Genomic DNA, 27068 nt, shown 5'->3' with positions numbered 1-27068 from the left:
AACTTTGTAATATATTGTATTGTTTAATTTAGGTTACTCAGTTAATGTTCTCACTTTCTCTGTGACCACGTGCTTTCCTCAGGCATTAATAAAGGATTCTGATTTTCAAGTGGCCACTAAAGGAACTGCAGCGTTGTCACTTTAAAGTTTAGTTTTTCATGCTTGGTCTGTGACGGTTCCACATTTCTGCTGTTACAACATAATCAACCCAGGTGTTTTCACTTACTCAACTTCTTTAGAGACATTTAATTAAATTCTAAGCTAGGCTAACTAATGATTAACTGTATCTGCTAGCAGCAACTTCAACAGAGTAAATTCTTTTTAAAAAAAAAATTCTATCCTTTATTTTTTCAGTATTTGTGTAGATGAAACTTCAACCAGCCTTCTGCAGGCACGTGTCATCGCTATTTATCCTGCGCCACAGCCCAGTGCATCATGGGATCTGAAGTTCTCTCCATTCTCCTCCTCTCCCTGGTTATAGCATCAGCGTGTGCTGAAATGAGCGGGACCAGCCAAGGTAAAGATTAGGATAAAGGATGCAAATGGACATTTAATGATCCGCAGATGTTGTTTAAAGAGAGCCCTGGTGCATGTGTGTGTTCCCTCCAGGTGGCGCTGTGCTGTGCCCTCTGCAGTGTGTATGTGAGACGCGACCGTGGTACACCCCACAGTCTGTGCATCACCAGGCCAGGACAGTCGACTGCAATGAACTCCATCTGCAGAGAGTACCAGCCAACATCTCTGCTGATACGCAGGTAACAGCCCTGCATGGATGGACCTCCATGCAGAGCCTAAAAATGAGCTTTTACAATACATTTCTTATTATGTATTATGTCTCTAGCTTGCCTTCAATTTAAAAGCCTGCTCATACAACAGTGTCATAAAAATGTAACAAAAAACAACTTTTAGGCTTAAGTGTGAAGCAGCTTGGTTCACTTATTGCTAAGAAATATTAATAAAACACTCAGACTCCTTGAGTCATGGGCTAAACAATGTGAGAAGTGGCTGTCAGTCACGGGATGCAAACCCAAAGCAAACGTTGCTCTATCCTTTTTGTGCTCTATTCGGGACCATCATTTACCCAAAATAAAGCATGAGACTTTGAGCAAGTCAGACCATAAACTCATCAGGAACATTTTTACAGTGGTAATAGAGCAGGGGAGCAATAGGCTCATTTCCCAGACTTCTATCAATTTTTCAATGGCAACCAGAGGAACCCCACCCCCCACCCTCCTTGCTGGCTGTTAGCAGGTTTAATGCATTCATGCACTTGATTCACTTTTCTGGCCTACATACCTTTCAAATCCATCACTATATATAGTGTATGGTTGTGCTCTTTTGACCCTCAGGTGTGTCTGCAGGCACACAAGGATCAGACAACACCGAACTACTTACAAAGATGACAGAGATTTATTGTGAAATTTGATTGTTACATCTGCTCTAGTTCATGAACCCAAAGAACAAGGTAGCGTCTTTCTCAGTTCATGCCTGCAGAGAGCATCGCTTTGGGATTGAATCAAAAGGAGAGTATTTTCTGTTCTTGACTAATGAGACCCTGCATACATTAACATAAACTGGGGTTCTGACTCTGACCTGACTCTAATGAGCCAGTTGAAAGACTGACCAGTCATTATGTTGTTAATATATTCTGAATGTGATTTTTCATCATTCCTTTCAGGTGCTGCTGCTGCAGAGTAACAACATCTCCTCTATAACTACTGAACTGCAGAGTCTGACCAACCTGACAGAGCTCGACCTGTCTCAGAACCACTTCACACAGGTATGCGCTTCTCGATTCTCAATATTTATCCACAGTCTTGTTGAACAGCAGGATACAGATGTCAGTAACAGCTGGATGAAAGCTTTCAGCTGCTACGTATTCACACGGGGTTCGGCGCAGTGGGTAGCTCTGCATGTTTGATTTGAGATCAAATCTTTACACCAGATGCCGGATTTTGCTTACAACTTGTAACTGAAGTGAAAAAAATGTGGTTTACATTTATCTCCATCCTGGTCCAACTTGATAATCCGCTCTAAGTCAGCTTCATACCGAAATACTGTCTCTTCTTGTCTGTTCAGGTGGGCTCCATGGGCCTGTCCTCTCTTGGCCGCCTGGTGACTCTGTACCTGGAGGAGAACCACATTGAGGAGCTGGAGGACTTCTGTCTGAGGAATCTCTCCAGTCTGGAAGAGCTCTACATCAACCATAACCACATCTCTTCCATCGGACCCAAAGCCTTTGCCGGCCTCACCAACTTGCTGCGGTAATCGCCACCACCACTTCTTCTATCAAACCTCATTCTGACTGTTAACTTATCCCAGAATCTTGCAGATGACCATCAGAACTGCATATGAGATGAATAGAACCTTAAAAAGACCACCAGAGCCAGCTAAAGCCAGTACACCTTTCTCAGTGAGGACTCAGGAGGTAGAACGTGGGGGTTTCTCTGAGAACAGAATCATAGCAGACAAAATCTGAAGGCTGGATCTAGGAGTCATCCATCTCTGATGTTAACTGTCGAAGATCTGGGCCCAGCAAATGTGAAGTTGGTCGTTGTTCATGTCAAATTCACTATACCGGTAGAAGTAAGATAAATAAGATTAAAAGCAATTTAAAAAAACACCAAAGACCAATATAATCTGATCTTGAAAGTTCCTAAAGGTTCACTAGGTCACTCTCAGGGACTACATCCACCCCAAAACTTTCAAAAACCTGTCATGTTGCTACCATTCAGCTTCATCTGAATTAATTCTCTATTCTCTGATGTTTCTCCTAGGCTCCACCTGAACTCCAACCATCTGGTGGCTATCGACAGTCGCTGGTTCGAGTCTCTGCCATCCCTGGAGATTCTGATGATTGGGGAAAACCCTATCCTGGGTCTTGAGGAGAAGAACTTCTTGCCTCTGTCTCGCCTCCACAGCCTGGTCCTGGCAGGAATGGGACTGGCCTCTGTTCCCTCTGCTGCTTTCTTGGGCCTTGACTACCTGGAGAGCCTCTCTTTCTACGACAACCGGCTCAGGTTCGTCAGCACAGGACCCCTAGTTTACTTTCTCTTAGCCTGTTAGACCTAGCTATAACCCTGTTATTAAGTAGACTTTCCTGTCTTAAATGCATAAAGGGCAAGAATAGAAGCAATGTGGTGACCAGAGAGCATTGAAAATGGCAACTTGTAGTTGTTGACAGATGAAATAGCCATTATCAAAGGAAAATGGTGATGTGATTGATACGAGTGGTAGTGAAGGATACTGTTGATGTAACAGGGTGGGGGGAAAGTTGTTTTAAAGGGTTCTCAGCAGTCAGAGCCTTGAATGTCCACTAATAACACACTTTTAGCTTCAAGGGGATGTACAATGATTAAATAAGGTCTCAGTTCCATAACCTTCTGCCACTGGAGCCATGGCTGAATTTCATTCTCATGGCAGGTCTGTTCCTCGCGATGCTCTGAGCGTGCTCCCAAACCTGAAGTTCCTAGACCTGAACAGGAACCCGATTGGTCGAGTCCAGCAGGGAGATTTCCAGAACCTTGAGCACCTGGAGGAACTCAGGTTGGCTGGAAAACACAAAGTAGAGATCACGTTGTTCCAAGCTGTTGGAGTTTTCTGGCTTTGTTTTTCACCTTAGGATGCTGCCACGGTTGCACGTTGTAGTAAATGCAGTGTTGTGTTTGGCTTCAGTCTGAACAACATGGAGGACCTGCTGATGGTGGAGCGAGCAGCTTTTCAAAACCTTCCAGAACTTGCCAAATTGGAGCTCTGCAACAACCCACGCCTCTCTTACATGGACCCACAGGCCTTCAGGTGAGTGTCTAACGGTCTCTGAGCCACCCCACACTGATGTTATGTTTTATTTTTACATACGTTATGTTTTTCATGAGTAAAAGTGATTTTTATTTTTATTTTTTGATTTTGTACATTTGTAACTCCTTCAGCTGTTGTCTCCTCATCTTCTTCTTCACATTCTCCTAGTTCTTCGTCTCTTCTTTCTTTTCTATCTGTCCATATTCTTCGTTTCTTTTTCCTCATTCAATGTCTTTTGTTTTCGGTCTTCTGCCCTCAGTAACCTGCCCTCCCTCCGGACTCTCCTCCTCCATAATAACCAGCTCAGCCTCCTCTCTGGAGACCTCCTCTCCTCCCTCCATTCTCTTGAGGAGGTTTCTCTTCACTCGAACCCTCTTCGGTGCGACTGCCTCTCCTCCTGGGGGCCTCACCTTGGCAACCAATCACACCTCAAGCTGCTGGATTCCTCCATCACCATCTGCTCCTCCCCGCCTCACCTGATCGGTCAGGAGCTGCAGGAGGTGGTGGCGGTTGGATGGGGCGGAGGAGGTACCAACAGCTGCCTGCCTCACATAACTCCTCACTCCTTCCCCCCGACCATAAATGTCAGCGCAGGGCAGCCAATTACGCTGGAGTGCTGGGCAGACGCCGACCCCGCCCCTCAGTTCTATTGGGTGACGCCAAATGGTGACAAGGTGGGCAGAAACTTTTGTGTGTGTCCAAGTCCCAGAGAGAAACACAAAGCTTTGAGCATTTTCACTTCATTGATTTCAGTTAATCAGTTATCACAACAGACAGTGATTATTACACGTTACTTCCTCTTCATGCTGGACGTGGTGAATAAACTCCCCAGTGTGTCGTTCCCTCTGCATCTCCACTGTTCTGTCTGTTCCACTGTATAATTAGCGATTAGCTAATAACAGAGCTACATTAATCAAGTGCAACATTAAGTTGTACTAAATGACTCACTCCAGCAGACACAGCTTCAGCGTGAGAGCATGAGACACCCTGGAAATGGGTTTAAATCACCACAGCGACTCAATCTCCTGCCATGTACATTTACAGCTTTGACATCTGTGCCCTGATAGGTCGTGGGAGTCACTTACTGTCATCGTCCTGGGTCATTTGACCCGTTTTGAGTTTTCTTGTATGTTGATGTCATTTTTGTATTATGGTTTATTTTGTTAGTCTTGAGTTTATTCTTTATTGCCTAGGTTGTCCTGTTTAGCTCCTTGGTTATTAGGTTCCCCTGAGTCTTTGTCCTCTGTGTCCCTCTCTGTGTGTCTGGGTTTGTGTGTCTTTGTGTCTTGTTTCCCTTGTCTTCCATTTCACGTTCCCCCCTCTATCCTGTTTATCCCACATTTCCCCAGCCTGTCATGTCCCTCTTGTGCTCTCTTCATTCTCTTGGCTACTTGTTCCCCTCTCGCTCTCTGTGTTTTGCCCCCTTGACTGTTCCCGTGTTCCTCTACTCGTGTTTCATCCTGTCTCCCCGGTCCGTCATGTGTTCCATGTCCTATTGTCACAGTCTACGTCTGCTGTTGTGTGTACGTGTACCCCAGCTAAAATCTTTTCTTAACCCAAAACAAGTATCTTCACATGACATGAAGCAAAAATTTTGAGCAATGGCATCTGAAATAGAATTAAAGGTTTATTTATCCAAACAATTTATCATTAAGAAAAAAAAGCTCTGGCATAAACTGAACGTACATTTAATAAAAACTGAATGTGCCCATTCCTTAACTACCTGATGTATACCATATTTAACCTAAAAAAAAAACGAATTAGTCAAATAAATTCATGCAATGAGTGAGAACTAAAAAAGTGCATGATCCTGTGAAGAGACACCAAAGAGTGACATTATGAATCTGCTCAGGTGAGCTCAGAGGCAGTGGCTTCACCAATCATATCAGAGGAGGGGCGTGGCCTGAGCAGGAGGAAGAAGAAGCATCGGATGTCAGATCCTGGTGCGCTGGTGATCGAACACGCAGAGCCATCAGACGCAGGTCAGTCTGAGCTGCAGGCTCAAATCCAGTTCAGTTTAAAGTGGATTTTTAATTTGGACCTTCAGTGGCATAAAAGCTGCTCTTCTCTTACAGGTGTGTACACCTGTGTGGCTTGGAACATCGAAGGAGCAGACACCAAGAGTGTCTCGGTGTTCGTAGACTCTCAGGGATATGCCGGCTCTTGGTCTGGTGGGGGGAATGACCCCAGCAGAGAAAGGACCTGGTTGGGGAACTCATCCAGTGGTGCAGGGTCTCTGGTGGTGCTCGCTAAGGTACGTTTTGTCCTTCATGTGCTATACGAACAGGTGTAGGTGTTATTAGAAATATGCTGTGAGCTCTTAATATTTTTCCAGTTCTTGCACTAATTCATCTATATCTTCTGCATCTTCTCCTTCTTATTATTCTTGCCCTTTTCAAGTTCTTCATCTTCTTCTCTTTTGTTCTTCGTCTAGCGTGTGATTTTTATCCATATTTTCATGAAGTTCTTCTTCCTCTTCTTCATGTTTGCCATCGAGTAGTTACTCCTCTTTTGTTTCTTGTTATTCTTGTTCTTCTTCTAGCTATTTGTTCTTAAAGTTGTTCTTCTAGTTTAATTATTTGTCTAGTTTTACATCAAACTTACTACTTATTTTTTTTCTACTTCTGCCAGTTTGTTACGTTATTCTTCTTCAGGTCTTCTTCTGGTCCTTTCTTCTTCTATAATTTATTCTTTTTCTAGTTCTTCAGCTTCTACTTCATCTAGTTTTTCTTCTTTACTTCTTCTGGTTATATTTTATTCTTCTAGTGCCTCCTTCTATTCTTCTGCTATTAAACTATCTAATGCTCCAGACAGTTTGTCCTCCATGAATCTGGTGATTCACTGTTTCTTGTTTCATGTGCAGGTGGTTCACGCACAGTCTGTGGTGTTGGAGTGGAAGTTATATCCCAGCGGAGGAGCTTCAGCTGTGGGTTCAAACCATCATGACATCCCCGGCCCTCTTCCCCGGTGGACCAGTGCAACCGTGCACATTGACAACCCTCAGATCAGCTACACGGCCAAGGTGAACATATCACCCAATGACATTACTGCTGGAAGTCGTGAAGCCATCACAGGAGTTTGCATTTACAGATTATTTTGACTCAGCTTTAACTAAGTTTGACGCGTGGCGTGGGAAACACGAATAATATAAACTTGCTATCAATCGCTCAACCTGTTCGGGCTCTGTCATCAACACCCTATCTTATCACACTCGGTTTACACCCAGCAGGAGGCACTCGATGGGCTAATTACATTTTCCTCTCTGCCTCCCCCTCCCCCTCCAGGTTCCAGTCGACGTGCAGGAGTACAACCTGACTCATCTCCTTCCTGCCACAGAGTACCACGTCTGCCTCACTGTCTCCTCCTCTCCTCCTCACCCCACCTCTCCTTCTTCCTCTCCTAGAACCTCCCCTACCCCTCTGTCTCCATCCTCCTCCTCCCTCCCCTCTGGTCCTGTCCACACCTCCTGTCTGAACATCACCACTAAAGAGGCGGGTTTCTCAGTGGAGCTGGTGGCGTCGCGGCGCAGCAGCGTGGCACTGGCGGCCGTCATGGGCTCCATGTTCGCTTTGTCAATCATGGCGCTGCTGGTGGTGTACATGGGCCGGCGCGTGCAGCAGCACAAGTCCTGCGGCCACTCACTGAAGAAGTACATGCAGCACGCCACATCCATCCCTCTGAATGAGCTTTACCCGCCGCTCATCACGCTGTGGGAGAGCGAGACCGAGAAGGACAAAGACGACAAGGAGGAGGAAGACAGGGAGGGAGGAGCGAGGGGTGAGGAGGCAGGGGGGAGTCAGATCGACACCACAAAGACGTACATGTGGTAGCTGAAGGAGGGTGGAGGGGGAGGTTTGACAGACACTCGGGGGGGCAAGAGGACCACAGAAGTGAAGCTGTATGGATGAAAAGGGTCATGTGACTCAGCGAGGAGCCTGACAGTCAAAGAGATGACGGCGAGGTCAGGTGTGTGAACTGATTAAAGCAGCAGGACACCCATCTCAGCTTTCTTAAGGGACTTTTTTTCATGCTTCAGTCCATCTATTCCAAACCAGCTCACTCCCGCTAATCACCTCCCATCATCAGCCGTCAATCTGATCGATTTCCTTTCTTCCAGGTCACCACTTGCATTCCAGGTAGACTCAGCTGTGTAGGTGCCTTTAAAGTCAGTTCATTTATGCAGTTTAAATTGAGTTTTTCTCAAATCATCAAGCGACAAAAGCCAAGTTATGAAAAACTGCAGTTCCTCTAGTGGCCACTTGAGGCCGGCTCCACCGGTGAGTCCGTCCCCATAGACTCCCATGTTAAAATGTCTACTTTTAGAGCAGAAATAAACATGTTTTCTGCCTGCCACAAAAAACAGTTTTGACCTGTATGGATAGTTTCCCCCTTCAATGGAACCATACAGAGGTTCTTTTTTAAAAACTCCTTCATCTGGATGATTTCAAGGCCTTAAAATTAGGGTCATGACTGTTTTGTCAAGCGTCAGAAGCACAGAGCCTGGAGCCACTTGGTGTCTATTAATCTAAACACTTTCAAAACCAAAGGAAAAAAATGTGGAGTCCAATTTTAATCACAAATTTATTTTATGTGGGATAAAAAAATTTCTGTCTGCATTTTTTCTCTCAAATCTGCTTTTTAAATAATGATAAAAGTCATCCAGTGACGTTGACATGTGTAATGACCACTAGAACCAGTCAGGAGCCCAGCAACAGTTAACCGCAGTGGTTCAGCCCAGAGGTAATTAAATAAAGAGTTGACTTTTCGATTAAAGGAACGATCTGAATACCAGAACTAAAATAATATGAAATACTATCGAGTGCACTTCAGGCCGGCCGAATGATTAAATTTTTATATTTTATCGAGTTTGAAGAATCTTAGTATTACGCTGTTTTTAATATCAGCCAGGACTCGGAGAGAGCGGGGAGAAAAAACTCCTTTAAACAGGATCTGACAGGATTAGGGATGCACACTTCGACTGGCTGTGCGTGCTGGGATCTGTGCGAGGATGAAAGTGGACGTCTGGTTTGTGTTTCGTGGCTGAAGCATGAAAAGAGGATGAAATTTTCAGTTTTGGGGGGTTTTCTTTGCTCAAAGCATCCTTCTTCTTCTGTCAAATCGGAGCAGCTGAACAGTCTGTGGGACAGATTTAACACAGACACATTAACAGGAAGTCGCTGGATTTGTTTCTCCTCAGATCGGCTTCTCAAACGGTGGGTCGGGGTCCTGTTGTTGGGCCGGCAGCTGGTTCAAACTGGGCATTTCTTCAGAGGAAAGCCCAGTGAGTCTGGATAGTTTCACCTCTGCCCCCTCCCTTCTTTCTCTCCCTGTCTCGTCTCTGTCAAGCACACTGACAGTAGCTCTACTGTTAAAAAAAACGGATTATTGTAATTTAGTTCATCTGATGAACACAAATGCAGCACTAACACTCAGCACAGTGTGCAAGATCTCACTTTAAATATCTTCAGAGACGGTTAAAGGTCCCGTATTCAGGTTCACATGTCAGCCTGATGAAAACGAGTCTGGTGCTGAACTTCACACAAACCTCTTTCACAGCAATGAAACAGATTTAGGGTTTTGTTAAAATTATCTCATTTGTAGCTTTCCGAGTGTGACAGCGATGCTCAGAAGTTCATCAGGGAGAAGAAAACGCTTTTAGAGACGCACTGATATATCCGTCTGTTATCGGCTCAGTTGACTGATGCTGGCAGATGAGATTTCTCAAAGACCAAAAACCTGTTGAGTCAGCTTATTTTAAACATTTCCTCAGAACTTCCCAACAGCAGCGTCCATGAAAGCTGTCAGAGCGTCAGTCACTGAACTCAGACACCTCGCACCCTGTTTCATGTTCTGTTTTGGTTTCATGCTAAAAAAGGTACAGGACGTAACTCTGTTGATGCTGGCTGCGTCTGCTGGTGTTGTGACCTCAGTGGGTGGCGATCTATCAGTGTTTGAATTAACAGCGGGTAATTAATGAACAGATTCTCTCGAATTCACTCCAAAAACACCTGAAAAGTCATACATTTTTAAAAACTTATTGAATAAACTAAATGAATAAAACCAAAAACAGGACCGCAGGTCACAGCCAGAGATAAAGATGATAGGAAAACAACATTTGGAAGGTAAATACGCCAGCAAACCGAGTGCTGTGAACAACCTGCAATAGGTTTTCATACTAGAAATGACCCGACCTTAGATGACCTCTGACCGTGGTCCTGTGGAGGTTTTTGTACTCACTATTGTGGTTTGGACGAACAAACAAACCTTCAGACATGCCTTCGTGTGCTGTTTGCTCACCGCTCACAGCTTCACGTCGTGCAGCAGGTGAGAAATGGTTTGATTTGGGGCGGCTGGGGCTCAGGAGGTAGAGCGGGTCAGCTGCTAACTGGAGGTCCTTGAAGTATCCTTGGGCACAACAGTCGCCCTCAATACATCCATCAGAGTGTGAGTGTGTAACTGTTAGGTTATAGGCCTCTGGTGTGATTGAGGATAGTAGTAAGAAAGCACCATGAGCAATCAAATAGAGTATAAAATTCCAATAACCGGCTTTCCCGCCTCCTTTTAATTGAGTTCAGAGGCTTTTTTAAATGAATAAAACGAGGAAGTCAAGAGCAGGTTCACCTCCACACTCAACCTCTAAGATTACTCTAACGAAAGTAATCTACTTTAGTTACAGTATCTAAACTTGTTTCAGTGCATCAGCTTGTCTGCTATTTCTGTATTCAATGTTCAGCTAAAGGCACTCCCACTGAGTGTGGATCCTGAACCTGTGAGAGGAATTGTAACAGCAAAGATGGTGGAAGAAGTTTAAGTTATCTACTTTTCTAAAACTTTGTTTCCGTGTAAAGTCAGCCAACCTTTAAGTGTTATTCATCAGATTTTACTGGTGATTCTTTACATGCAGCTTTTATGCCACGGTGACCGTTAAAGATTGCGTTTCTTTAGATAATACTTCAGGAAAACTGCCCCAAAAGATGCCCGAGGTGTTTCTGGGTGGATGCTGAGTGGCAACATACTGCGTCTCAAACAGCTTCTTACATACTTCTAGTGCGATCTTGTCTGATATTGTTTATATAAATATAAACAATATTTATGTTTTCCAGCTGTACTTTTAGAACTTGATGTCCATCCTCTTTCAGGTCAGCTTCAAACCAAACACAAGACTCCACTTCCTGTCTGAATACAGGACCTTTAATCCTCCTGAAACCCGTCGCCGGACACACTCGTCTTCATCAGCAGCATGAATGCATAACCTTTATATATTTGACTGCATCGGGAGCAGCGCTCTGCGCATGAACACTAACGGTGACCGTGTTCTGCTGCTGTTTGTTCGCTAATGCAGAGCTGTAATCTCTTTTCTATCATGTGATGTCCTCTGGGTTTGTGGGTGACGCCGCACCGGGAGGCGGGTACTGCTGCATGCCTTTGCACTCGTGTTTAGGACTGTTTGTATAAAACCATGTCCGTGTGACAGCCTGCAAACTGCTGGAGGAGCGAGGATCCAGCGTTACGCTCCGACTCTGACCACAAACACTCTGCTTTCACCAAAAGTGACTGAAATGCAGACTTTGTGCTTAAATTCAAGAGCTTTCAGAACAAGATTACGTTCATTGTTTAGGAATTACAACCATTTTTTACACCATCCTCCAGAGGATCAAAAGTAATTTGACAAAGTAGCAATTTTTAATATAAGAATTCTTTTTCATATTTGAAAAATTAGGAAGTCTAGGAATAATGCTGTGTTTCCGTCCTTTGTTCCGTTCGTGAAGCCTTTGAATTAAAGCTGAAAGTTGCTCTTCAGTCACGTCCACTGTGGTGACGTCCAGAAACAGGAGAGGCAGATCTTGGGATTTTCTTCTCATAACTACAGGAGAGATTGTTTTGGGGGTTTTTAAGTCTCTGATCTCATAACTGTGAAGCAATAATGTAAAACTATCCAGAGGTAATTATGAGATCTTCTAATTCTAACATACAGAGCTTAATATTTCGTTTCAGTCATCTAGTTTGAGTAGCCAGACAAATAAATCAGGGGGCAGAAAATTGATCAATCGTTTTGATCGGCCAGTTTTTCTTTAATTTTTATTTCATTTTTTCCAACCTCGACGTTTCTTGTAAGAGTCAAAGTAGGATTAATATTTTTTAAGCGGTAACGAGAATTACAGAATTTCTTCAATCTGTCTCCAAGTTTGGTTTTCTTTGGTGAATGCAGAGTTTGCCTTCACTCAGATGTGAACACGATGGCTGTTTGTGCCATAAAAAATGAATTTAATAAATCCATAATCCCAAATAAACTTTGTAATAACTGATGGACCAAGACCAGACCTCAAAATTCAAGAAAGTTGAGCTGCTGTGATGGCCGCCATGTCACATGACCAGTGGATCACAGTTTGATTGGTTTGATTTCAGACAGAGCTGATTCCCTGATGTTCCCGATCTTTAAGATGACTTATGATGCTCAGATTTTGGGTTTGATCTTCTCGAATACTCGAACAAATGTGATTTAAATTTGTAAACTTTTATTGAGAGTCAAAAAATCAATTCTCTCACTTTTACACCTGAAACAGCAGTGGGACAGGTTCACCTCGTGTGTTGATCCTCCTACAGATCCTCAGTTTGCAGGTTTTGTTGTTCAGACTTTCAGCCAAATATTCCCTCAGCTGTCTGTCAACCAAAACACTTCAGGAACAAACACCCAAAGGATGCTCTGGGCATTTCAAAGAGTATGAACTGTATATACAAACATCACATGCTGTTTTAAAGGTGTCTCTCTGGTTCTGCACTGTGATGATGTTCTGCTTTAAACTGAAGCCAGACTGAGATAAACTCTAAACTAAAATCTAAGATTTTAACCACAAACTCAACATTTCTGCACATTCCTGGTTTCAGATTTGTCTCCAACATGCAAAGTGATCGCTGAACATTTTTCTCTTTGACCTTCAAGCTTTTTTTCTTGGAAACTGCAAAATGCAAACCTCACTCAGTGAACCTCACTCTGAGTCTCTCAGACACAAATGTAATTTACTGCTGTTTTTTTTAACAATCTTTAAAACAGACGATTGAATCACAAAAATACCAACTGAAGCAAAAACGGCAGCCCAACACTGTGCACCACCGCCAAGGCTAAACATGCCCTCCTTTATCCATGATTTGAACCTCTGGATCCAGAAGGACATCTGGCTCTGGCTCTGGTTACTTTGTGAAATTTCCTTGAGAGCATCAAGCTGTTACCTCCCAAATTCTCCTTTGATGGATGATGTGAAATGTGCAGTTTTGTCCATTGTCCCAGTGGTAAAGAACGCCGAAAATTCCTGGCTCCGGATCTGGATCAACTCCAAAAGTTATCCAAAAGCTGAACTGTCAGTAAAGTTTAAATGCAGATCCATTGATTGTTTTTTTTAAGCAATCCAACAAACAAACAGACAAACCAGGCCAACTGTGTAACCTCCTTGATGTTTGAAACAGCAGAAACAAGAAGCAGCTCACAATAACCTTCTGTTCATATTTACAAAACCAAAATGTTTGTTTGTTTGTTTTGATTTTTGCATGCAGCTCAGGTCGCTCACCGCGAAGAAACAGGAGCTTGCTCCATTTGACGTCCCTGTTATGTTTTCCCATCAGAAGTAGGAATGTCAAAGATGTGTGTTTTCTTCATGAGCTAATCTCAGCTTCCTGACAAATGTTTTTCTATTTCTGTCAAACAACTCCTGGACTTTACTCTGTGATGGATTGGTCACCTGTCCAGGTGTACCCCACCTTCTGACCAGTGACAGCTGGGAAGGGCTCAACCCCCCTGTGACCCTGGATTAGATACATGGTTAAGTAAATGGATGGATTTGATGGGTCTTTCTACTTTTTTGTCTAAGCCCAGTTTAATGAAAATAAAATACACCTCGTGGCTGTTGCAGTTATTTTTTTAAATTCAGATGGTTAGTTATCTCCTAGTTTAACATCTCCTTGTCTCTGAATGCTTTCCTTTGTTAAACATGCGCATAAAATAAAGCCCAATAACTGTGGACATGTGGCTCCTGCTGGCTTTTGAAAATCAAAGAATCCGAATATGTTTTGGTTTTGTAAACGTGAACAGAAATCTGAACCGTTACACCTGATAGAGTTGTTGGGGGCGCCCTCTGGTGTCCATCACAGCAAACAACAAGCAGAACCAGCGACTCGTCACACAGCTGTTCTCATTAACCTCCACACTTATATCCAGGGTATTTTGTATAAAGTGCATCACTCTATATTTCAAGAATTGCTTATATTATTATTGTTATTGTTATTGTTATTATTTACTCAACACTGAGCACCAACTGTAACTAAAGATATGTGTGTGAGAGTGTGTGTGGGAGGGGAAATTATATAAATACACTTTGTCACCTCACAGCCTGCTGCCTCTTTATTGTTTATACACTTCATGATAACATTTAAGCATCTGTTTGATGAATGATCCTGGTTATGATACATACATAAACAGGAAGTGGTGTTAATTCTGCACAATTAAACAACTGAAGAAGAAGGATTCAAAGACCTCACATGTATTGTCATAGATTTTACATAGATTTTAAACATTTCCATTTGTCAAGTGTAAAATATTGATAGATGGAAATATTGACACCCAGAATGGCTAACCGAAGGCCGGACAGTCCTGATCATCAAGGACCCCCAGAAGGGACCAGTCTCCTCCAACTACCGACCAATAACCTGCCTCAGCACCACGTGGAAGCTCCTGTCAGGCATCATATCGGCTAAGATGAACAGGCACATGGGTCAATACATGAGTGGGGCACAGAAAGGGATGGGCAAGAATACCCAAGGCGCAAAACACCAGCTACTGGTAGACCGAACAATCAGCCGAGACTGCAAGACCAGACTGACCAACCTGTGCACTGCCTGGATTGATTACAAGAAGGCCTATGACTCAATGCCCCACAGCTGGATACTGGAATGCCTAGAATTGTACAAGATCAACAGGACCCTGAGAGCCTTCATCAGGAACTCAATGGGGATGTCGCGTACAACACTAGAGGCCAACTCCAAGCCCATAACACAAGTCGCCATCAAGGGTGGGATCTACCAAGGAGATGCTCTGTCCCCACTGCTGTTCTGCATAGGCCTGAACCCCCTCAGTGAGATCATTGACAAGGCTGGCTACGGATACCGACTACGGAACGGAGCAGTTGTCAGCCACCTCCTGTACATGGATGACATCAAGCTGTATGCCAAGAGTGAACGAGACATCGATTCACTGATCCACACTACCAGGCTATACAGCAATGACATTGGAATGTCGTTCGGACTGGAGAAGTGTAGTCGGATGGTAACAAAGAGAGGGAAGGCACACTGAGGCTGTATGTAAGCGGAAAGAAGGACAGGCCCCTGCACGGTATGTACCACAGATAACAGAGGTGGCTGATATCCAGAAATCCTACCAGTGGCTGGACAAAGCTGGACTGAAAGAGCACAGAGGCACTAATCATGGCAGCACAAGAACAAGCTCTGAGCACAAGATCCATAGAGGCTGGGGTCTATCACACCAGGCAAGACCCCAGGTGCAGATGCCCCTGAGACAATCCAGCACATAACAGCAGGGTGTAAGATGCTAGCAGGCAAGGCATACATGGAACGCCATAACCAAGTGGCCGGCATAGTGTACAGGAACATCTGTGCCGAGTATAACCTGGAAGTCCCGAGGTCAAAATGGGAGATGCCCCCAAGGGTGGTGGAGAATGACCGAGCTAAGATCCTGTGGAACTTCCAGATACAGACGGACAAAATGGTGGTGGCTAACCAACCGGACATAGTGGTGGTAGACAAACAGAAGAAGACGGCCGTAGTGATCGATGTAGCGGTTCCGAATGACAGCAATATCAGGAAGAAGGAACACGAGAAGCTGGAGAAATACCAAGGGCTCAGAGAAGAGCTCGAGAGGATGTGGAGGGTGAAGGTAACGGTGGTCCCCGTGGTAATCGGAGCACTAGGTGCGGTGACTCCCAAGCTAGGCGAGTGGCTCCAGCAGATCCCAGGAACAACATCGGGGATCTCTGTCCTAAGATACTGCGCATATATATATATATGTATATATGAGTGTGTGTGTGTGTGTGTGTGTGTGTGTGTGTGTGTGGGTGTATAACTTTTGAAATCATGAGCCAGGCCTTGAAAACAGCACAGGATAAATCCACTCAGTATCCACTAAAATAACCTGTGAGTTTTCACTCCTGACGTTTCTTTTGTTGCGTGAAATTTGTTTTGTTATTGCATATGTCTGTTTGGTTGCTTCCTGTCACTCTCAGCTCTTTGAGATAATGTCATCCTGAACTTGTTCTTAACTGGGTCACAGTCACAGCGGCAGCGCTGTTTCTCCTGACTGTAATAAGCACGTCGGCCACACGGTGGCGCCATCAGGGCTGCACATAAAGCTCTTTTTTAAATAAACAAAACAAAGCGATCAGGAGTAACTTCTGGTTCGTTTTGGTTTGTGAAGCGTCTCCCTCAGGATGCCGAGCTGAACGCAGCGGTCTATTTGTTCTCCATCACTAACTGATTCCTCTCCTCTGGTTGCTAGGCAACACCTACATGACCTGTTGTCAAACATCATTGTTCGGCTGTTTTCTTGCTTTTGTCTCAACCAGCAGTTGTTGCCGTGAATTATGTCGCTGTGTAAAGACAGATGGCCAGACTTTTCTATACATTTTATATAGAGAGAGATAGCTCTCTCTCTCTCTCTCTCTCTCTCTCTCTCTCTATATATATATATATACATATATATATATATATACATATATATATATATATATATATATATATATATATATATATATATATATATATATATATATATATATTTTTTTTTTTTTTTTAGTCAGTCTGTTTTACTGCCTGACAGGAAGAAATTTGTGTTCTACTATTTTCAATAGGGTTAAGTTACGACAGCCAATGACGGCCTTTGAAAACAAAAATGCTGTAAAAGAAACAATAGGCAAACAACTCAGAAGGGTCGAAATTAAAGATTAAACTCATGAAATAAAAATGAGAAAAGCTGTATTTTATTGGATCAAGAACCAACTCACTTTACTTTTTTCATAAATGTACCAGTTTTCAGCAGTTTTCTTTTCTAAAGCTTAACTTCGTGCTCACATTCAAATTACATATGTCTTATCTAAACCTGGTAAAAGTCACATCATTTAATTCTGTTCTCTGAGGGAAAATATGCCTTTTTAAAGTACAAGGTATATGTATTAGTAAATATCTCTGCAACAGAATGGTGACCTCTACAGATGTACCCCACCTATCCCCCCACAACACTGGGATGGGCTCAGTGGATGGATGGTTAGATGAATAGGGTTTTCCTTGGTTCAGATATCAAATTGAAACATTTTAAGTCAGAGCCTGCCAGGCAGTTCATTGGGTTATCTCTGTGGAGTTTTAGATTATGATGTTATGCAATGTGAACTTGTGTTCCTATTTATCTGAAGACACTTCATATTTCTGCAATTGCATTTAGAGTAAAAATCAGGTGTCCATATAGAGAAAAGTTCAGAGAGAAAGTTCCTAATAATAAACTGCAGATCTGCAGGGCCCATCTTCTGTGTGAGAGCTTATGTAGCTCAGAAAGTCTCCAGCTAGCAAACTGACCTGAAATATTTGGTCGTGAATCCCATCCTAACCCTTTCAAAATTACACCTACACAGTTTTGTTCTGAGAAAAGTTCTCATATCACACAGCAAGAAAATGTCACATTTAGATGCGGAGAGTTCAGATTAAAGAGACACTGAGAAAAAAGGCAACTTATAACTGCAGGATGTTTTTTCTGCATTTACATTCAAAATATACTAATAATACATACTAAATAATAACACTGATTACATACTTTTTGCATACTTAACTGAAATGAATAAATTGTATAACGTAATGTAATTGTTACTTATAATATGTATGTAACTTTGTAATTTCAAAATGTTGTCACCTCTTGGCCAGGACTCCCTTGAAAAAGAGGTTTTTAATCTCAATGGGACTTTTCCTGGTTAAATAAAGGTTAATAATAATATTACTATAAATTGCAAAAAGTTATATGTAAAAGCAATTCTATATTTAATTTAATTAATTTTTTTAATTAAGCTCATTATTTTGTGTATGTATTTGTTTGTCATGTCAAATGTATTATTAGTAATAACTATATATTTCTGCTATTATTATTATTAGTAGTAGTTGTAGTAGTAGTAGTATACAAACAAAAGATTTTTTCTAATAAATAAAATATTTATTATAAAGTTTGGATTTTAAAATAAACACGGAATAAAAACAAAGGTCTGGTTGACGTCCTGCCGTAAACGTGCCGTGGCAGCCGTCCCGGACGTGACGTCATGTTGTGTTGATGTTGTGACCGGACGCGCTGTGGACGGAAGAGGGAGACGCGTTTTGTTTTTATTCAACTAAACCGTTGAAAAGGAGCAGAAACGTCGCCTTTGTGTCCATTTCGGGTCGATAAGAGCCTTAGCTCGGTGATTGGTGCCAAACGGCCGGGCCGGAGGGCGAGTAGACCGTCTTATTTGATCTAGAAAGGGAGGACTTGTCACCCTCTGACCCCCTCCCTGCTTCCTCCACACTCTCCACCATGACTATTCTCCCGAAGAAGAAGCCTAGCTCCGGGGTCGGCGTCTCGGACCACGCAGATGACAGCGATCGTCGGACCGGCTCCGACCCTCACCAACATCCTCACCCGCACTCAGGGCGAACTGGAACCCGACCGAGGGCTTCCCCTCCGCCTTGGTCCTACCAGCCCGCTCCACCCTCCGCCAGGGACGACAGGCGGAGCATTGAGGCGAGCTCCCGGCCGCAGCAGGCCTCTCCGCCGCCCGTCGGCTCCGTGTCCCCTGTGGGGCCGGGCGATGGTCGGGACAACAGCGGCGGAATGGTTGCCGGGTCCCGCGGAGAGCTCGTCGTGTCGTCCGGCGTCGTCGGATGCGGCGGAGGCATCGGCAGCTGCTGCTCCGGGCCCGGGCTGAGCAAGAGGCGGAGGCAGGCAGGCACCTGCTCCGGTGGGGTGGTGGGGGCGCTGGCCGGCGGAGGCCAGCCCGGGGTGACCGGACCGGGAGGTGTAGGGTCCAGCCAGGACACGGAGGAAGGAGCCGGAAACAACAGCGAGGACGAGTACGAGAACGCCGCCCGGCTTCAGTCCATGGACCCGGCTACTGTGGAGCAGGTAGGACGCTAACGCTAGCTAACATTAGCAACAAGGCTAACGGAGCTGCTAGTGCTCCTGCACAGGTGATTTCCGGCACTTTTACCAGAACTCAGGTACTTAAAGACCGAAAACAAAACGTATAAAATCAGCACAGGCCACTAGGAAGCAGAAAATAAGGATTTAAGTTAACTTTAAGAGGGAAGAAATTGCTGTTATTGTTCGGTTTTACGCTTAAGCCCAATGAGTCGTTTCCCTCCAGAGGCAGGCTGTGGGGACAATTGGTGGTGGTGGAGGGGGGAGGGGGCGTTCATTAAGTAACCTGCTAATCATGTCTGCTCACCTGAGGTCTTAAGAGAAACCCGTTTGGGGCAACCATAGCAACAGCACGGACGTTTGATCACCTGGCAGTTAAACATTTACCCCAAAACTAACCACAAACACACTCTAGGCACACATTTAAACACTGTTAAAGAGAGCTGCATTTGTCTCCACGGCCCATTCAGGTGAGGCTAAAATAAACAGCCAGATGTTCCCAGATTGGAAGGATAATAACTGCTACATACACGTTTTTGAATCGTAATATTACGCATATGAAATATAAACTAAGAATTAAAATATTTTCATGCCACTATTTCCAGGACACATTTTTGTCAGCTCTCTGTTGAATATAATAACACCAAACGCTTATTTTACCTATTGATTAATTTCAATTAAATGTTTTTCTTTGTTCAGAAGTCGCCCATGTTCAGGGTTTGTTTTTTTTCTTGGAGAATGTGATGAGGTTTTGTACAACTCTTTACCGAGATACTTGACTGCATGCTAGAAATTCTAAACACGTTTGTTGGACACTTGTACTATGAAACAAGTTCAGGGTACGGATATCCTCTCTGTATGTTCTGTAACCTTAACATGGATATTATCAATATACAAAAAAAACAACAAAAAGTCAGAAACACAGGCAGGTCTGCAGACAGCTGAACACCTGATTTTTACAAAGAATAGAAAACTGTGAACAATATGGTTAAACGGATAATACAGACTGGGAGTAACACGGCTGCTGCAGACAAAGCAGCAGATTGTTAGTATGAATGTGTGCGCACTTTGGCGTTTTTGTCAATAAGACTGGAAAAGACCTGCTATGGTAATAAAGTTAAAGTCTGTTTGAAGCCAGAGAAGAAAGCCGACTGTGTAACTAAACAGACTTCTCACAGCTCTGTCATTAAGACATGAGCGAATTTGACTGATTAGAATTTTTGTTCAGTTAAATCATTGTTTATATGTGTGTAAGAAAGTGTTATTCTTTCAGCTGCTGGTGGTGTTCAACAGTCTGAGAGTGAGTAAAGAATAAATGTAAAAATCCTCAGGTGGTTCATCCACTGACTCGGTCTCCATGTAGACTTGATAAAAGGTCTACAAGTACAAATAGGTTCTTTGTTTTAGGATTATACGTACAATCATAGAACAGTTAATTAAAAAAAAAATGTAGTCAACCAGAGGCAAAAATCAAGTAATTATGTTGTGTCTTAAGAATCTGTATTTATTCCTGATGCTCATCAGGAAAACAAAGACTTTAAACACTCTTTCTGCAGTGCAGTGAGATCAGCAGGATCTTCCAGGAATGGTGACGCTGTTTCCTGGAGAACTGATTCGTCACTAGGCGGTGATTTCATACCTCTTGCTCTCTTATCGTGAACATGGAGCAGGTTAGGTCTGCAGCCTAGTTGCCATGGCAATGGTAAACCTAAGCTTAAGATGTTAACTGCCTTTTTAACACTGAAAAGTCGGGATTAAACCAGAAGTTTTACTTGACTCAGTGTCGGGGATCCACAGAATGACAAACTGAGCCTGAACCGAAGCACTCTGCAGGGAGGCTTTTAATTTGAATCTCAAGCAGAATAGATGTTTGATATTTACGGATCAATAACGCGACTATATCAAGCAGAAATGAACTTTGAAGTGCTACTCAGTTTGATGTTGGAGGTGTTTCTGATTCAGTAAAAAGGACTAGATGTTACAGTCCCTGGTTGCTTTAAATGGAGATATTTCTAAGTTATATCCGGTCTTTAGTATTTTCTGGTGCAGGTTAAATAATTTTTTCTTTTGCTTTGATTTATATATGAAACTGTTGTTTTTTCCTTGTATTTTAAGTCGAGTTCATCTCTTTACAGCAGTTTGTTTTTTGCCCCTCATTAAATCCTCAAACTCGCTTCTTAGTTCAGATTGAGCCAGATAAAAAAATCTATTTGGAGGGAGTGATAAGGAACAGCCTATTATAAAATCATCCACATCTGATGGAAGTTCTCTATTTTGTGTGCTTGTTAGTTGTTTATGTGTTTGTTTTGGTGCAATAACTTTGTATATTTAAGGAAACCTTGCAAAATGTTACCTTCAAGATATGATAACAAGTTAGTGGCCTTCCAAGTACAGGGCACAAGTCAATTCACCTCATTTTGTTAGCGTTTTGTAGTCATTATACTTCATAACAGGAAATGCTGAAAAACACTTTAAAGTTTCATTTTAAAAAAACTGCAGCCAAATCAGTTTTGTTTCACAGTCTGCAGACAGAATGTCCTTTCATTTAGAAATTTAGATTGATTTTTCTGTAACCAGCTCTGAGCGTCAGCATCATGGGAAATGTCATAGTTTCAGTAGAAAAACGGCGCCAATTTCAAGTCAGTTTTTCACCAGAGAAAAACCTCAAGGGTCATATATCACAGTGGGACATGGATGGCTGCTTATAACAAATCATAGCACATGAAAGGTCTCTCTGTAACCTACATTTGCCAAACTCATTTTCCTAATATAGAAAAGTTACTGTACCAAAGAATTTGCTGATTACGAGGATGTCAGGTTGAATTAGGGATGGGAGTCGGTAACCAGTTGCGTAGAGAACCAGTTCCCAGTAGTCCAGTTCCTTGGGGCTGTTAGTCTGCTTGTCTGTCGATCACACTTATCGGTTCGTGCACTTGTGCTACGATCAGTTTGTGTGTCGGAGGAGGAAAATAGTGGTGCAGGATATGGTCATTAGTTTTATTTTTACTGCACAAAGAGTGAGTGCGTTGGTAAAGTGTAAACTGCAACGCTAACTAGCCAAGAACCCAGAGTGACTTAAAGCTGAGTGAACACTGACCCCAGCCCAGCAGACACACCCTGAACTTCAACAGGTAACAAACTGATGAGCAGTTTGCAGCCTCCGTTTGTACCTGTTCATGTCTCTACAGTAGATTCACCGTGGCGATCGCTTTAAAGTCTGTTTGTGCTGGTTTTCATCTTTGCTGTTGGCTTTGTTTTCTGCTATAAGAGGCTTTGTCTAATACTAAGAGACAGATTATACGTGTGTCCTCAATAGGATTTGTGTTGGTGTGTAGGTCTGCAGTTTCAACTGTTAAATGAGAAATTACCTCAGGCGGTGTGTTTTAGGTCATTTTACACAGTGACGTGAAAGTAATGTAAGAACTATATAATGAATTACTTTCTTCTGGGAGTAATTAAGTAATGTACTGCATTTTTACATGTTTAAGAAAAGTGTCCTGTGTAATGTGAGTAATAATTACTTTTTGAGTGATCATAACAAAGAGGGGAATTGCGTCCACACAGCATGCAAGTAATTTGTATGAATGTAATGTCTTTGATGTGCTGCTTGGTGATGGTGGTGACTCAAAGAGGAGCCAGTGAGAATCGACAAGTCATATCAATAATGATAAATAGAACAAATAATACTTTACAAAAAGTTAAAAATAGCCCAGACGAAAGAAGCTCGATCGAAGGAAACGTGTAAACAAAACTGGGCAGTTCAGCAAGTAAACCTCTGTGTAAAAATCTAAATAAAGTACATTAAAGTGCTGCAATGAAACACAGCAATAAAGTGGCGCTAGGGCTGTGCGATATGACCAAAATCTCATATCCCGATATAAGACATCTATCGTCCGATAACGATATAAATCCCAAAAATGTAACATTTTCTGTAAATTCTGTAAATCTCGGGCAGCTCGACTTGCGTGAAGTGTTTGCAGCTGCGCGTCATGTAGCTGGAGTCGAGTGTTTTAACCGATGCATGAAACTATACATTTTTAGACATAAGTTGTAACAGCCTCCGTTTTCTTTGTGGGTATTTATTACACGGCGTGCTGCGGGTAGGGCTGCACGATTTTGCATAAAATGAGAATCACGATTTTTTGGCTTAGAATTGAGATCACGATTCTCTCACCATTTTCTTTTCCAGTATAAATATTTATTGCACTTATTAACTGCACATCAACTTCGTAACAGTTGAGACTGAACATAAAAACAATAAATAAACATTAAAAAAAACAAATGTCTCACGTTTTGTTGTTGCTGCAAAATGTTGTACTGCTTGAAATTCCGTCTCCACCGTTGCTCGACGCTGCGTGTACAGAGCAGGTAGTGCAACAATAGAAAAATAGTTGCGGGACGGCACTGTGTAGCGTTTGTCTAGGGTGTTGATCATTTTCCTAAATCCCTCGTTTTGCACAGTGTTGATGGAGCCATATCTTTGGTCAGGTGATAAGTGATAGCCTCCATAATTTCTTTGTGCCTGCGGGAGGTCGACGGGTATAGGGAAGCGCTGTATAAGGTTCCCGTTATTGATGTTTGGGTGGTTGACCGGGACGGATTTTCTCCTGTCACTTTCTCGTCATCCCTGACGTGCTCTCCGTTGTTTTTTCCCTGCTAATTTTAGCATCACACGGCACAGCTTCTGTATCACGTGGTATAAGGCTCCGCTCTTGTCATTTGTTGAGCAGGAAGAGTGAGCGCTTGTTTTCATGCAGATTACGTCCCGGATCAAAATGCGGTACAATCGTCGTCGTCGTCTTTTTTTTTTTGTTTTTTTAATCGTTGTCATTTGGAAATGAGATCGCACATAAGTATGAATCGAGATCGCGATTTTCTAACGATTAATCGTGCAGCCCTAGCTGCGGGGAAAAGCCTGTTCTAACGTTTGAGTCTAAGGTTTATTTTTTAGCATCTGGCGGCTCTTTTTGGCTTCTCATCCGTAAATAATCTGCATCTTTCACGTGATTCAGTTTATTTTGAAAAGTCTCAACAGGATCTTGAGCTTTATTGTGAAAGGTTTATGTGGGTGGTTTTACCGTCGTTATTGCTAAAGACAACACATAAAAACAGGCGCTTGTCCGTCCATAGTGTGGTTATATTAAATATAAGAGAAAGAGAGAACTTTAAGAAATTAATATAGCCACTACAGTGACCATCAAAACGTTTATTTTGCGTAAAATGAAACACAGACGTTTTTATATATATCGTTATATGGAACAGCCCTAAGTGGCCCTGTAGAGGCCAAAGCATAATAAAACAGAATTGTGCAATTTCTTTAATTCCTTGTGTCTCTTTCACATAACGTCTCTGGTTTGTTGTTGTTCTTCAGACGTGTTGTTGTATTAAAGTGAAAGCTGAGGCCGATGCCACGCCGCGGTCATGCTTTTTACATTCGTTCTGCTCCCAGCCTGCAGCTTTATTCTCAGAAATCGGAGCATTTTCTTTGCCTGAAGTGGTCCGACCGGCTCGCACAGCAGCGATCGAGCACTGACAGAACGAATCCGTTCAGAACTCGTCTTGTGACATTTGTGTCCTGCTGTTAAACCCAGCCAGTTTTCAGTCCTGTTCACGAAGCCGTCGCTGACTCGCACTTTCGGTATCGGTGCTTTTTATAACCTGTTTGTGTTATGACAGATGTCCAGTGTTAAACATGTTATTGTTTTTTTTAGCCTTTCTTCATCTGACTTTAGTTCATGGTTTCACTTTTTGTTTGACTAATGAGCCAAGTGTGACTTTTTATTTAAAGAGGAGCCATTATGCTAATTTCCAGCTGTGTGTTTTTTATTCTTGGACTCTACTCAAGGGCCTGTGAGGGATGATTACACACACAGGTTGAGGCGAACAAACTTTCTTACCTCGGTTGACACAGATTTGTCTGTTTTCCTGCTTTTTTTGGACCTGTATTTAAGTTTGAGTTAATTAAACCCTGTTTAAATTAAAATTAGGATTATAAATTATATAAATGATCACAGTCATAGCGGAAGTCCAAAACATCTCTACATTTTAGAGTAGCTTTGCATGACTCACAGTTCAAAATAAGGCTTATGTGATTTATCCTGGTCCTCGGTGCAGCTCCTCAGCTCATCAACAAATACAGAATATAATGAACCTGTGAGACATTTTAGACACATAAACAATAAAAATGATAAATATGGTAAAACTGGGGTTAAAAGCACAGCTATGTTTGTGATTGTAAGTTTTATTTCTGTACTTTTAGACTGATCCTCAGAGAGGGAAATATCAGGGTATGTCGTGATTACAGAAGTGTAAAAGTGCACATGATAAGGAAATAAACTGTTTTTAGTTTTGATTATTTGCTTCTTCTTCTTTTTTTATAAATTAAAAAGCATCCTGTTCAGCAGTGTCTCAAAGAGGAGTAAGTAGGTATTTAGGGCTCCTGAGATCACCTGAACATCCGCAGTGTTAGAAACCAGTGTGTCTGCTCCACTGTTATTGATCAGCATTAGATAACTGATGATCAGGATGGGAGGAGCTGCTTTTCCCTGCAGAAGATCTCATTCATTTGTTATGTCCAGCCACTAACCCTGGAGGACTTGAGCACCATTTTCCTGCTTTAGCAACCAAACGGTGAATTTAATTATTCTAGAAAATAACACAGCAATGAATCAATAATGGAACTGAGCAAACTGTCCTCTAGGTCCTCACATATAATGCTGCTCAGGCCCAGTTCACTGACTCTGTCTGTGTGTGTCTGTGTGTGTGTCTGTGTGTGTGTTCAGCAGGAGCACTGGTTTGAAAAAGCTCTGAGGGAGAAGAAAGGATTTGTGATCAAGAAGATGAAGGAGGATGGCGCGTGTCTGTTCAGAGCTGTCGGTGAGTAATTAACACACACACACACACACACACACACACACACACACACACACACACACACACACACACACATACACACACACACACAGCGTTCTGGTGTCTCCTGAGCTGGTTCCCTGCACTTCCTCTGGCTGACAGCAGATGGCAGTGTTGCAGTAGGTTTGCCCTGATGTGTTTACATTTTACATATAACACTATTTTCAGCTACGAAGCTGAAAAAGGTCTTTGCTGTGTGTTAATTCTCTTGTTTAAGCTAAATTAATTTCATATATTATGTTTTTTTATTTTACATTTTTACATTTTTTAAAAAGATTTCACCTCGATTAAAATGATTTAGCAGTGTGAGAAACAATCAGGACATAAGAAGCAGTCATTGGTGATTAGGTGCAGTAATCATAGGGTGATCTGATAAGTCAGGTAATTTCCCACAATCGTGTCACTTCCTCTCCATGAACAAAAGAGAATGCTGAGCAAAAAAAGAGGTCACACAGTGATCGTTATTTAATGAAAAGCTGTTTAGAAAACCCTGTGGTAATTACCAGGTAACTGTAGCGCTGTAGATAAGGTGGAGCCTTACCAACAGCTGCGAAGCATCAGGTTTTACACAGAGGTGTAGCCAGGGGTGAGAGTGTGATTTGAATAATAATTTCTATCGTAGGTATTACATGAGCCATCGTGGCTACTTCCCAGCCATTAGCCAGTGTTAAGGTGGAGTTTGGCAAGTGTTCCAAAAGAAAATCAATTTAAATTCAAGTTAATGACCCCAGCCAGTTTGTCCTGTTACTCAGCAGCCACATCGAAGCACATCTGGGCACTTTGCTTTGAAATGTCGTTTAAATTAACCTTTGTTTCAATCAGCATGAAATAAAAAGTGCAGATACAGAATATCCAGTTAAGATCAGATTTTCAAAAATTATATTTTGGCAGAGAACTGATTCACCTTCATGCTGTGATTTTTTTTTTTTTTCTTCCTCTCTGCTTGTGAAATGTAACCTGCTCCAGAGCAGGTTATGTCGGTAGCACACACTACCATCAAAACACACCAGCAGTCCTGCTCTGCAGTCCTGAGGTCATACTGACACAAGCCTGCTGCTGGGGCTGCTCTGTTCCAACAGGGGGTGCTCTGATGCTGACAGACTGTTCTTTTGTATGAGTGTGTGTGTGTGTTGGAAATGTGGGTCAC

At 42.6% G+C, this 27068-nt stretch overlaps 2 protein-coding genes across 3 annotated transcripts in view; both read left to right on the top strand.

Annotated features, from left to right (window-relative positions):
• Positions 1-14178, top strand: part of LOC113013572 (leucine-rich repeat neuronal protein 1) — a 36783-nt gene extending 22605 nt beyond the window's left edge. The window contains exons 3-14 of the mRNA XM_026154585.2: positions 355-517; positions 610-755; positions 1679-1780; positions 2080-2264; positions 2778-3020; positions 3424-3546; positions 3676-3798; positions 4058-4472; positions 5651-5780; positions 5874-6052; positions 6662-6820; positions 7083-14178. Of these exons, the coding sequence (XP_026010370.2) occupies positions 436-517; positions 610-755; positions 1679-1780; positions 2080-2264; positions 2778-3020; positions 3424-3546; positions 3676-3798; positions 4058-4472; positions 5651-5780; positions 5874-6052; positions 6662-6820; positions 7083-7628 (2433 nt within the window). The 5' untranslated portion in view covers positions 355-435 and the 3' untranslated portion in view covers positions 7629-14178. The remainder of the gene's footprint in view (positions 1-354; positions 518-609; positions 756-1678; positions 1781-2079; positions 2265-2777; positions 3021-3423; positions 3547-3675; positions 3799-4057; positions 4473-5650; positions 5781-5873; positions 6053-6661; positions 6821-7082) is intronic.
• A 3975-nt stretch (positions 14179-18153) lies between these two features.
• Positions 18154-27068, top strand: part of otud5a (OTU deubiquitinase 5a) — a 41607-nt gene continuing 32692 nt past the window's right edge. The window contains exons 1-2 of one of the 2 annotated variants that reach the window (XM_026153669.2): positions 18154-18994; positions 25795-25885. In XM_026153669.2, the coding sequence (XP_026009454.1) occupies positions 18407-18994; positions 25795-25885 (679 nt within the window). In that variant the 5' untranslated portion in view covers positions 18154-18406. Of the gene's footprint in view, positions 18995-25791; positions 25886-27068 lie in introns of both variants that reach the window. The other variant, XM_026153668.2, reaches the window with a different exon arrangement.

This window comes from Astatotilapia calliptera, chromosome 20, assembly GCF_964374335.1.
Source record: "Astatotilapia calliptera chromosome 20, fAstCal68.1, whole genome shotgun sequence".
NCBI classification, from domain to species: domain Eukaryota; kingdom Metazoa; phylum Chordata; class Actinopteri; order Cichliformes; family Cichlidae; genus Astatotilapia; species Astatotilapia calliptera.
The sequence above is the reverse complement of the archived record's forward strand: the minus strand, read 5'-3'. Positions and strand labels throughout refer to the sequence as shown.